This window comes from Oncorhynchus tshawytscha, linkage group LG13 (assembly GCF_018296145.1).
Source record: "Oncorhynchus tshawytscha isolate Ot180627B linkage group LG13, Otsh_v2.0, whole genome shotgun sequence".
Taxonomy (NCBI): domain Eukaryota; kingdom Metazoa; phylum Chordata; class Actinopteri; order Salmoniformes; family Salmonidae; genus Oncorhynchus; species Oncorhynchus tshawytscha.
Window position 1 is genome coordinate 27,468,190 of NC_056441.1, and position 13,883 is coordinate 27,482,072.

The following is a 13,883-nucleotide window of genomic DNA, read 5'->3' on the forward strand; positions in this document are numbered from 1 at the left end:
ACGCAGGACTGGTTTTGGGACAAGTCTCTGAATGTCCTTGAGTGGCCCAGCCAGAGTCCAGACTTAAACCCGATCAAACATCTCTGGAGAGACCTGAAAATAACTGCGCAGTGACGCTCCCCATCCAACCTAACAGAGCTTGAGAGGATCTGCAGAGAAGAAGGGGAGAAACACCCCAAATGCAGATGTGCCAAGCTTGTAGCGTCATACCCAAGAAGACTTGAGGCTGTAATTGTATACATTTTGGAATAAGGCAGTAACGTAACAAATTGTAGAAAAGGGGTCTGAATAGTTGGAGATTGCACTGTGTCTACTCATTTGGTGGTTTCCCTTACCCTGTTGCCTATATTTTAACAACATCCCCAGTCCCATATTTGTGCAGCTTGTCATCTGCACAAACAGTCACAAACAAGGACGACTAATTGATGAAACCATGTGGCATTCTTTGGACCACTGTCCTTGACAACATCCTGTGTATTCTCTCTGCAGCCAGACATCCATTTGTCACAAACCAGAAATGCGCTACTCAAAAGCTCTGGCACCGTCACAGATTGTCTCTGGATAGCGGAAAACGATTTATGGTGAAACATTGAATCTGTCTTCTTCTGAGCAACAATAAAGAACATTCCTAAATCTCACTGGGAGGAATATCAATTATGTGGTCCAAAAAAAAACCTATGGTGTGGTTTGGACCCCTCTTTACTGACAACTCAACTCAAATCAATGCTTATCCTGTCAGAACTCTGTTGTGGAGATCTGGGTGACCTCAGACTGCAAGTCGTGCTGGGCCCTCCTGGATTGAGAACCAGAACCACAAGGGATCTGGTCCATGCCTAGTCATACAGGCTTCCTTTCCTTCCCAGCTACAGTCGGAGTGCAGACGGACACGGGCTCCCTGTTGGCGTTCCGACCCCTGTTGAGGGAGTTGCGTTCCACGCGGGTCCGGCAGGGCAGGCAGAAGTCCCGGAAGCACCTCTTGAAGTTCTCGTCCAGGAAAGCGTAGAGAACAGGGTTGAGACTACTGTTCATGTAGCCCAGCGCAATGCAGAGGTGCCAACTGGCTTTCACGTAGGGGTTCCTGTTAATAATAAGCAATGATAAATGATGTATAATTCATTTTATTTTATGCCCTTTTTCCAAGTAATTTGACCTAATAAAATAAGCAAGATTAATAAAAAAGCAATACAAGCACACAGTAAAATTAACAAGAAAATAAAAGTCCACAAAACAAATTCTTACGTAGAGTTGATCTCCACCAGGGTCTTGATGATGATGAAGATGTGGATGGGTGTCCAGCAGATGATGAAGGCTGCGACGATCACGAGTACCATGCGGGTGATGCGGCGCATGTTGCGATCCTTCTCCTTAGAGCCGGAGAGCAGGCGGACGCTGCGCAGACGCAGTATCATCAGACCATAGCAGATGGTGATGACCATGACAGGGACGATGAAGGCAAAGATGAACACGCAGATCTTAGTGACCGTGTCCCAGTACCAGTCAGGGTCGGGGAACTTCAGCGTGCACATAGTCTGACCTAGGAAGAGAGGGGTGAAGGGGTGGAGAGAGGGGTGAAGAGGCGGAGAGAGGGGTGAAAGGCGGAGAGAGGGGTTTTGACCAAAGATTTAACATACTGTAAATTTGCAGGAAGAGGGACTTAATCCCCTTATTTAATGGGATTAAAAAACAGACAGTTCTAGAGAGGAGACTATAGTAGGTTTATGTTATAGAGATAATTTATATTTTGACCAAAGATTTAATATACTGTACATTTTTGCAGTAAGAGGGATTTATCCCCTTATGGGATTAAAAAACAAAAAATTTAACAGACAAATTGCCCAAAACATGTTGAGTTTCAAATGATGAAAACTCCAACATGGGTGAGGCTATACAAGAAAACCTTTTGAAAGAAGTGTAAAAAAACGTGCTAGTTTAACAATGCTGTCTCACCACTGTCTGTCGTTTTGGTCACAGCCATGACCATGATGGGCACTCCGATGGCAGAGGACAGAACCCAGATCAGAACGTTGATGATCTTACCCTTGGCAGGCGTCCTGAACTCCAGGGCTCTCACTGGGTGACACAGGAAATTACGGTTCAATTGCAATATATATTACAGTGACTGCTGGCCTTTTTTTACATTTTATGTGGTGGATTATTGGTTCTAAGCACCCTTTCATTTATTTACGCGAGAGGATAGGAGTTGATCAGGATGAATTCCAAATGGCACCCTATTCTCTATTAAGTGCACTACTTTTAACCAGAGACTCCCTAGGCTCTGGTTAAAAGTAGTGCACTATAAAGGGAATAGGGTCCCATGTGGAATGCTTCTCTCCATTTACCTGGGTGGCACACAGCGATGTAGCGGTCCACAGACATCATGGTCAGGGTGAAGATGCTGGTGAACATGTTGTAGTAGTCAATGGCGATGACCACCTTACAGAGGACCTCTCCGAACGCCCAGGTCCCCATCAGGTACTTGGCGCTCTGGAAGGGCAATGTGCTAGTGGCTAGGGCATCCGCTAGAGCCAGGTTAAAGATGTAGATGTTGGTGGATGTCTTCATCTTGGTGTATCTGTGGACAGAGGCAGATGAGTAAAGATAATTGATCTCTTGCTGTGTGTTCAGCAAAACATGCTATTCTAATTGCTTTTGGAAACATTTCTATTTCTATCTGAATGAGTGATTAGAGATTAAAGCATTAGTGAGCTACAAATTGCTCTAACCACATAATTCAGTGTATGGTTTTTGTAAAGCATTGACATGATCAGATCATGATCACTGTTTTAAGATGAACATTTTCTTGATAACATTTCCCACTATGGATCTGTATTAGATCATAACTACTTCTGATTTTCTTTGGTCTATTCCTCTAAAATAAGCCAATTTAGAATTTCCGTAACTCCCCCAAAGATACGTTTTCTTTAGCGTTTATTAATTAGACCTTTTCAAGAGCATGTGATCCTAACTGACCTAAAACAGGGATTTTTTACGAGCATTAAATGTCAGGAATTGTGAAACACTGATTTTAAATGTATTTGGCTAAGGTGTATGTAAACTTTCGACTTCAACTGTATATTCTATCTTAACTGACTTGATCTTCAAAACAGTATTCTGTTAGTCATTGCCCGTGGGTCTGTATGTAAAAGGCTGTAGAGGTACAGCCTACATTAGTGTTGTCATTTGTTTGCCTAAAAGAGTACAGTGCTTGTCGACTAGATATTTGCACTCCGCTGAACGGCTTTGTGGATAAATTAAGTCCATTTAGTCAATGGTCCAGATGTGTGTGTTCACCATAAAAGCTATTGCCTTTCAAAAGCCAAAATGACAACAAAATTAAACCAAACAACACTCAGAATGAAGTAAACAACATTTACTGGAATATGGAAATCAGCTCTGGGCGCTGGTCAGTAGTTGACAGTGACTGTAAGCTCCAAACCTAACTGTTCCCTGTTGCTCAGTAATAAATACATTGTAGCCTGTTGATTTTCCTCTCCTTGGTCGATAACATGTATAAACAGACACTTACAGCTCATACTATATAAACACTACCAGCTAATTCCCTCTGGGGACTGGGGCTATAATGGAAGTCAGCAAAGAGACCTAGAGCCAGAATTGTGATGACCATCCCATGTTTAGGCATCCCATTTGCGTATAAGACTAATGGTGGGTTAGGGGTGAGAAGGGGCAGGGCTGTCGAGTGCCTGCTGCTGAGAGCTGCTGGTCATTTGCTGTTTACTCTTCTGCTCCTACGGCTCCCACAGAAGTGTTAAACCCTACTGACTCTGCACTTGACCTGCTATTCATTTAGGTCAAAATACATCTCATCAAGACACACAGACACGCATGCCAATGTACACATAGACACACACATCGAATTACCAGACGACTGGAGGCTCTATAGTCCTCGATCTCGATCAGGGGAGGGTTGCGATTTAATCACAATTTGTTTTGGAGTTGGAATTAGATAAATGTTCTCCTTTCTGTACTGAATTCTCCCTGTAGTTAAGGAACTAATCAATATGTAGTATGGTAAGACACAGAGCTCTGAGCTCTCAGCTGGGGTGGATTTATCTTTCCTCGTGCTTCTCTTGCACACAAAAGTCTCTTCGCTGTCCTTATTCTGCCTAATGTCATGGAGAGATGAACTGAGACCATCAAAATGGCCTATTGCGTACATATCATCTCAGTTCCCCGAGACATAATAACATATTTCTATTGATCAGGTGGAGGGCGATCTATTGTATATGCATGACAGATGGCTGAAAGACGTGTCAATCATGGGATAAATCTGAATTATTATTAGCCAATGCCCGTCACGTGTTTGGGTCCTTCTCACAGGCATCTCAGCTCCAAAGTAGGCTACAAGTGAAGACAGACACACCGGAGATGCAACTGCACGTGTCCTTCTTACTGAATTCTTAGGTGCATATTGAAGATCTTAGAACTGTCTAAATTTACTTTTCGCCAGCCAACAAGATGAGTATGTCTGACGAACAGCAAAAACACTAGCCTACAGGTATGTCAATCTAAAATGCCCCATAGTACATACATTCAGTTTACCTAACCTATTGGTCAACTTGTCCTTCTGTGTGAGAAAAACATATTCCATACGTACTCTGGGACAGTTGTGGGATGCGATAGATCCCAAATGAATATAAACACTCGCATCAAAAAAACGTTTGGGCTAATGCAACAGAGAGGCTGTTTCTTCACATTATAAGAGCAGCAATACGCAAACAGCAGTAAACTATAAATCCGAGTCAGAGCCAGATTAAAACTATTGCCAGGAGGTTCTGGTGCTCAGATGCGTTCTGAGGCACAATATAGCAGGATACAGACATTTTTATTGTTCTTGATGGGAGGTTTCTTTCTCCGTCTGTTAGAACCCTTCGATTCAGCATAACTTAATCTATGAATCTGTCTGTGCTTCCTAGCTCCACTGTCAGCAGTGTCTCATATTTAGCATATTTATAAAACAACAGTGAATCAGAGGCCGTTGTTATACCCCTTGGATGGGTTTGCTATCTGCATATGTAGAATCATCATCGCCAGCCCTAAACTGGCGTGATCGGGATTATAGTCCTACACTACTCCCTCCACACACACACGCACACATACACACACACCTCCCCTTCACCACCAAGTCCCTTCTGGTGTTAACTGTCCAAACCTTGGCCTACTTCCATCTGCCTTGAGCCAATGTTACAGGAGCCATGGCTTACATATGATGCACACACACACTCTTGCACACACGCACACTGAGACGGAGATGCGACGAGAGACGCATCGAGTGGGTGGCCTCTGGGCTCTGTGGGTGGATGTTGATGAAGTGGCTAGAGAAGGAGAGAAGACGTGGGTGGGTGGTGGGGGAAGAGCCATGATGTCATATGCACGGTGTCACACAAACAGGAGCAGAAACACACCAGTACTGGCAGGATGGTAAAAGGATAAGGTGTTCTGTACAGCACTGGACGGTACAGTCGGTTCAGGGAACTGGCTTGGATATTTTTACGGGGGTTGCAGCTGCCAACCCGAAGCATTTTCTCAGCAGGTTACAGCATCAAGGCAGGATTCATCACAACGTGCTATGTTGATGACAGCTGTGCATTAATCACAGAAAATGAGGGAGAAGATGAGCTTTGATATTTGCCCACAGTGCCCACTCTGTTAATGCTATCCTTTTAACTGGTTCTGGACCTGTAGTAGTTAGCTAATGTCACAAGTTTATAGGGGTGTTTTTGTATGTCCATCCTCCCTGTTGGAAGCTTGAAAAAAAAACGTGGGATATTTGTTCCAACGTCGTATTACAGTTTTTTCCAACTGCTTACACACGTTTTCAAAACTGTCTCCTTTTTTCAAAACTCTACACACAATTCCTAAAACTGCACACACAAAATGCAAAATGCCTCACATCTCCTTTAAAATGTAACACTGCATTCAAAATGCCATAAACACATGTCAGAAAGAATGGCTAACACTGCTTTCCAATGGCAAACACTGCTTTCATAATAGTACATTTTTGGATATACCATGTAAACACTGTTGTTCTAAATCTAAAGCTCTTTGGTCTTTCATAGGCTTATATCTACATTTCAATACAATGTTCCACAGTGAAAGTAATCTGCTGAGAGGGGTAACAAGTACACTGTAAACACCAATGCAATGTAGAAACAGAAAATATTTATTAGGCCAAACATTATTGTTGTATAGAGTAGCATACAACAAAACCATAAACATATGTAAACCAAAAGTATATTCTTTAGAATTTGTAGGGGGGCAGTCACCAGTGCTAAGCTATGCTTCATCTCTTCTCCGGCCTGGGTCTGGCCACAATACTTCGTCCACATCACAAGATACGTTTTCTCTTGCCAAACATCGAGGGAAGTATCTCCTAGAATGGCATATCCAACCTTGGACAGAGGCAACCTCTATGTCCCCACACGCGCGCGTGTGTTAGATTCACTGCTGCAGGGAACAGAGGGTCATTTAAAAAATGCCAGTCAGTGGCCTTGGTTCCAGGAGAAACGGGACGGAGATGGAACGCTTCCTTCTCTTGACGCTGGTGAATATTGATTACTGCCTTATTGATCACAGCTTCACCGGACCACAGGCATCATTTTGTATGTTAGGCACGTACACCCAGAGTCATTGATCACACTCTGTCACCACTAGCTAATCACTCGTCCCAATATTGACCTTGTTCGCTGGGCTCCAGTCCACAGTGTGTAACTTTCAGACAGTTTAAAAGGCAGCACAACATGAAAATATATCTTGCTGCTGTAACGGAAGTGGTATAGTGACACATTCTTGCTTGATAACTAACCTTGCCTCAGATGAGTTGAGGAAGAGCTGTGTTTGCTTCATGACTTATTACTGAGGGTTTAGCTCTGAAGGCTAACAGAGTCGTGTGGTTCTATGGAGACGCAGACTCGAACCCGAGTTAGTCATACTGCTTGTAGACATCCTCTGTGAGTACACACTCTGTTGTGAGGGTGTTTCAATCAGCCAGTTTACTACGAATTGGAGACATTATCATTGAGACCTGGGGATTGTTGGGCCAAAATATGATTTGAGTGGTAGCCAAACAAATATACATTATGTATTTAGAAATATAGAAGGTAAACAATAGCTTTTTAGTAAGCAATCAAAAAACCACACTTCAAAAAATCTAATTGTAGCCACATAACACATAACACATTCTGGTTACCAGTAAAGACGTATTTAAAAGATCGAACAGTTGTGGCACAGAAACAGCAACCATCTTTGTATGTTCATGAGGCTAATAACTTGAATATGTTTCAAATAACTTGAATATAGGAAAGGTGTAACAATTTGTCTTTGTAGCAGGAAGTCTGATCTGTCATAATCTCTCCCCCACTGTTTTCTCCATACTCTGCGGCAGTGCCCTCTACCCCTCATCGCTTCCCACCGCCTCCCTGACCAAACACACACTACTCATCCCAGAGCTCTCGCTGTGTTCTTCAAGCTGTCGGGACAGAAGTAGAACACACGCACTCTACTGAGTAAGAGAGGAGACATGCAGCAAGACACGGGAGCTGGTGTTGACTCACACCCATCCTAAAAAACACCCCAATAAAGCTTCCACTCCACTGGGTACAATATTTCAGGCTGGAATTGATCATCTTTGTGTGTTTGAGTAAACACTTATCCAAAGAAAGGATTTCAACCTAATCAGAGCTATACAATGGCAGTTTATGGTGTATACCAGAGTTTGAAGGTAATCTTACTCAAGCTTATGGGATGATTCTCCACAGTTTTGGAGTGAGCTTTCCCCCTGAGACTAATGCCCTACGTATGGATAAACCAAGCACACCACCTACTGTAGTACCCCAGCTACACGACTCAAGCAAGACATTTTATCAACTGCACCCCCACACATTCGTAACATTAGCCATTACAGTTTTTAACAAGCGTTTACATATACTTCAGATACTTTTTCTAAACTCTTAACACAGCAACACACCTACATCACACAATTAGACAAATAGTTCATTTCTGCTCAGAACCACATTTTGTTCATTGAAGACCAACTCCACACTTCAAAATGCAAAAAACTTTCTCTCCGTACATTCTATCAAAACACGCCAAACCCGACTCAATATCTCATTTCTGTCAAAACACTAGCACATGTTTTCTATCCAAGAGGAACATGTAGTCAATTATAGCACAACGGCTTTCAAAATACTAACAGTTGATTACATTTCAAAAACTGCATTACTTTTCACGTTTCAGTTCTACCTGCATAAAATAGACAAAATGAAATGAAATGAAATCCACAGTTTTTTTTATTGTAAACCACTCCACATTTTTTGGTTGAGCGTCGAATGTGTGCATTTTTGGCAACATACTATCTAGAAGTGAATGAGTCATATTTACTTTATAGAATGTACAGTACAACAAAAATAGTATGTGACAGAATTGCTGCAGTAAAAGCTTTATTAGCAACATGAAATTACTGCCAGTGATCAACAACACATCCAATATACATGACCTTTGGTTCAACAACACATCCAACATACATGACCTTTGGTTCAACAACACATCCAACATACATGACCTTTGGTTCAACAACACATCCAACATACATTCATACATGACCTTTGGTTCAACAACACATCCAACATACATGGCCTTTGGTTCAACAACACATCCAACATACATGGCCTTTGGTTCAACAACACATCCAACATACATGACCTTTGGTTCAACAACACATCCAACATACATGACCTTTGGTTCAACAACACATCCAACATACATGGCCTTTGGTTCAACAACACATCCAACATACATGACCTTTGGTTCAACAACACCTCCAACATACATGACCTTTGGTTCAACAACACATCCAACATACACGTACATGGCCTTTGGTTCAACAACACATCCAACATACATGACCTTTGGTTCAACAACACATCCAACATACATGACCTTTGGTTCAACAACACATCCAACATACATGACCTTTGGTTCAACAACACATCCAACATACATGGCCTTTGGTTCAACAACACATCCAAAATACATGACCTTTGGTTCAACAACACCTCCAACATACATGACCTTTGGTTCAACAACACATCCAACATACATGACCTTTGGTTCAACAACACCTCCAACATACATGACCTTTGGTTCAACAACACCTCCAACATACATGACCTTTGGTTCAACAACACATCCAACATACACGTACATGGCCTTTGGTTCAACAACACATCCAACATACATGACCTTTGGTTCAACAACACATCCAACATACACGTACATGGCCTTTGGTTCAACAACACATCCAACATATATGACCTTTGGTTCAACAACACATCCGACATACATGACCTCTGGTTCAACAACACATCAAACATACATGACCTTTGGTTCAACAACACATCCAATATACATGACCTTTGGATCAACAACACATCCAACATACATGACCTTTGGTTCCAGAAGGGAAAAATCTCTAAAATGCCCAGTCGTGTTCTAATCTATACCATCTTCAGCATTTGGCCACATGTTCTCATCCACATCACACCTTATGTCGTCTCTCACTATGCACCTTGGATAGAAACGCTTGGCCTGCCTTTTCCACCCCTGGCAGTCTTCAGCTGAGATGTGTCAGCAGCCGGCATCCATATCCAGGAGGGACATTTGGTCATGTGACCGATGATCATACACTTTCCACCTCCAGGCAGAAAAAAATCCTCAATGGGGTTGAGGAAAGGTGAGTAGGGGGGGAGGAAAAGGGAAACCATTCTTAGATGGGATGCAAACCAGTTTGTGATTGCATGTGAATGGTGGAATGCTACATTGTCCCATACATTCACAAATGTCCTCATGTCCCCCCCCCCCACCTTTTCCCTTTCTGCTTCTGGCACCAGTTGTTGGTGGAGGTCAGCTATAAACAAAAGCTTGTTGTAGGTTTCAATCTGACATTTCTGCAGGAACAAACCAGCACTCGAGATTGCAGCACACATTGTGATATTTGCTCCTCTCTGACCTGGCATATCAACGGTGACCCTTTTCCCGATGACGTTTCTTCCCCGCCGACGTGTTTTTGCCAGGTTAGGGCTAGACGTTCCTCTACCGGGACAACTTCCGGTGAACTGGAGGGAGTGCAATTCAAATAATCATACAAATTATGGATATTAAACATTTAGGTAAATATAAGTGTCTTATATCAGTTGAAAGCTTAAATTCTTGTTAATTTAACTGCGCTGTCCGATTTACAGTAGCCATTACGGCGAAAGCATGCCATGCGATTGTTTGAGGACGCCGCCCCACATCAAAATATTTTTCCACCCTCACAGTTTTTATAAATTCACAAATAGCAATTAAATATTCACTTACTTTTTGAAAATCCTCCTCTGATTTGTCATCCAAAGGATCCCAGCTATAACATGTAGTGTCATTTTGTTAGATAAAATCCTTCTTTATATCCCAAGAAGTCTGGTTAGTTGGCGCCATTGATTTGAGTAATCCACTCGTTCAACAGGCAGAGAAAGGAATCCGAAAATCTACCCATACACTTTGTTTCAACAAGTCAAAATACGTTTCAATATACACCTCAGATACCCTAAAATGTAATGAAACTATAATAATTCTTACGGAAAGAAGTATGTTCAATAGGAAACCGATTTTTAGCAGGTGCGTTCTGTCTTCATCGCTCGCACATACACACATTTCCAAGACTGTGTACTAAAACTGATATTTCTTATTCGTTTTGGAAGTTACAAGCCTGAAACCTTAAAAATAGACTGCTGACACATGTGGAAGCCATAGGAAATGCATCCTGGGAGCTAGAATTCAGTATGCCCCTGTACTTTCCATTGTAAGAGCATCGGCTGTCAAAAAAACTATTTGTGGTTGGTTTTTCTTTGGATTTTCTCCTACCATATCTATTCTGTTATATTCCCCTATATTATTTTAACATTTATACAAACTTCAAAGTGTTTTCTTTCCAATGGTACCAATTACATGCATATCCTGGCATCTGGGCCTGAGTAACAAGCAGTTTACTTTGGGCATGTCATTCAGACAGGAAGTGGAGAAAAAAGGGGCCTAGCCCTAAGAAGTTTTTAATTAAACCCTGCCTCGTCTACATAAATGATTTCATGTGGGTTTTGATTAGCCTCCAACTCCTTGACTCTCTGAAACTAATCAAACACAGTATGTGTAAATGCTTTTCAGTATGTCCTACTGTATGTACTGTAACCCATGTTTACATGTAGAGTAGCATAGTGTAAATCTCACTATGGAACAAGACATATTGGATAGACACCATACCTGGATGTATTGGTGCCGGAGTTCCCTGACCCCATAGTGTAAATCTCACTATAGAACAAGACATATTGGATAGACACCATACCTGGTACGTATTGGTGCCGGAGTTACTTGACCCACTCACTGTTCCTTTCAAAAGGAACTGTGTACAACTGTTTCATTCAAACTCTGTATTTGGTCAGAGTCCGAGCCAATGGTAGTCAGGCTGATGCTTCCACATTGTGAAATACCAGGTTGTCCATTACAATTCTGCTCTGAATTTCTCTCAGTTTTACTGCATTGTCAGCAATGACCAATCCTACAATGGCATGCTCTTGGTCTTCACGGAGGAGCTTTCCTCTTCCTCCGAGGGAGGAAGACGTTGCGTCCTTTGAGGAACAAAAAACAACATATGTATTTGCATTGGGTCTGGTGGTCTACAGTTACTGTGGGACATAGCAACAGTAATGATAGAAGAAGCCCTTGTGAAATGCATTACATACCTGTTGGTTTGTTGAAAATTCTGGATAATGGAAGCCACAGTTGACTGTATGAGATTAGGCTGGGCTCTTTCACCAGCATCTCTCAGCGATAGATCGTGGTTTATCACATGGTCCGTGGTGGTGGTTCTTACGTCATCAGTGACAACAGCTCTTACTCTCCTTTAAACACCACCACGCATTCTTACTCCTCTCCCCCTACCTCTCCTTCTCCCTTGTCCTGGTCCAACTACTCCTCTGCCTAGTCCAGCTACTCCTCGGCCTGGTCCAGCTACTCCTCTCCCTGGTCCAACTACTCCTCTCCCTGGTCCAACTACCCCTCTCCCTGGTCCAACTACTCCCCTCCCTGGTCCAACTACTCCTGTAATAATGACAATTACAACAATACTGAATGAACACTTTTATTTTAACTTAATATAATACATCAATAAAATCAATTCAGTCTCAAATAAATAATGAAACATGTTCAATTTGGTTTAAATAATGCAAAAACAAAGTGTTGGAGAAAAAAGTAAAAGTGCAATATTTGTCATGTAAAAAAGCTAACGTTTAAGTTCCTTGCTCAGAACATGAGAACATATGAAAGCTGGTGGTCCCTTTTACAGTTTTTTTCGATTGCTAAACGACAGTGGGCACAACTGGAGTCACATGTGCAAAACTCTAACTACAGTCTGCACTACCAACAGTCACCTGAGCTAAACAGTTCACATCACCTGCAAAACTCATTCCAAGCAACACAACTCTTAACACATGGCTCAAAACACGCTCAGTGCAGCCAAACACTATGCACAACCCTCACTGAGATAACACACACTGTCACTCAGAACACACTGAGAGTAAAAACACTAGCATCAAACACCAATACAGAAAATACAAACTTTTCATCTTTACAGTTTGAACAATTTCAGTGACTTCATACAAAGTAATATTTTCTTCAAAGAAAAGAGTGACATTCTTTCACATGATTTATTAAAATTTTTAGAACATAACAATTCTTTAAGGTAAATGAAAATTAGCAGTTTGCTTCAATAGTCTGTAGTAATTTACGGAATTACAGTAATGAGAAAAAAAAGGTAGAAACTAAAAGTACATACTGTAATTCGAACAAATAATTGAGGGGCTAATCCTGCCTCTCTCTAGCATCAGGCCACAGGTTTTCTTCAACATCACATCTAATGTTTTCTCTTGCCATGCACCTGGGGAAGAACCTTCTGGAGTGCCTTATCCATCCCTGGCAGTCCTCTGGACTCGTGTCCTCATGGCATGGCTTCCAAAAGAGACATTTGGTCATGTGGGTGGTGACCAAACACTTTCCACCTCCAGGCAGAGAAAAACTCCTCTATTGGGTTGAGGAAGGGTGAATATGCAGGCAGGTACAAAACCATAAATCTGTGATATGCTGGAAACCAATCTGTGACAGCTGCAGAGTGGTGAAAAGCAACGTTATCACAAACTATGACAAAAACTTGGGGGTTTCTTACTGGCTCCCCCTGTTCTGCTGGCACTAGCTGAACATAGAGCTGTTCTAGGAAAGCTATAAGCCTTTCTGTGTTGTATGGGCCAATGAGTGGTGTGTTGAGAAGCAAACCATCATTGGCCATTGCAGCACACATGGTGATATTTCCCCCCGTTTGGCCTGGAACCTCCACAGTGGCCCTTTGACCTATAACATTCCTTCCTCTGCGCCATGTTTTGGCAAGGTTAAATCCAGCTTCATCGATAAATACAAATGAATGTGGTCTTTCCAGTGCTTCCACTTCCATTACTCTCTGAAAAACAGAAAGTGCACAGTTTTACTGTAGAAAGTTTTTTTTTACTGTAAATATTTTGTATAGCTGTGTACGTAACCTCAGACGTCTTACCTGGACATATTGGTATCTTTGCTCTTTTACCCGTTCACTGTTTCTCTCGAACGGTACAGTGTATAACTGTTTCATTGTAACTTGGTGTTTCTTTAGGACTCGAGCAATAGTTGTTGTGCTGACAGAATTAACATTTTCAAATATATCATTATCAGCCAGCACTCTATCTTGAATCTCCCAGTTTTATTGCATTGTTGACAACAACCATGTCAACAATAGCATTTTCCTGCACATC

At 42.0% G+C, this 13,883-nt stretch overlaps 1 protein-coding gene across 1 annotated transcript in view; it reads right to left on the reverse strand.

The window, feature by feature from the left end:
* Positions 1–223: 223 nt before the first annotated feature.
* Positions 224–13,883, reverse strand: part of LOC112264629 (delta-type opioid receptor-like) — a 26,369-nt gene continuing 12,709 nt past the window's right edge. The window contains exons 2-5 of the mRNA XM_024441363.2: positions 2,340–2,572; positions 1,948–2,070; positions 1,240–1,534; positions 224–1,078 (exon numbers count right to left, since the gene is read on the reverse strand). Of these exons, the coding sequence (XP_024297131.1) occupies positions 838–1,078; positions 1,240–1,534; positions 1,948–2,070; positions 2,340–2,572 (892 nt within the window). The 3' untranslated portion in view covers positions 224–837. The remainder of the gene's footprint in view (positions 1,079–1,239; positions 1,535–1,947; positions 2,071–2,339; positions 2,573–13,883) is intronic.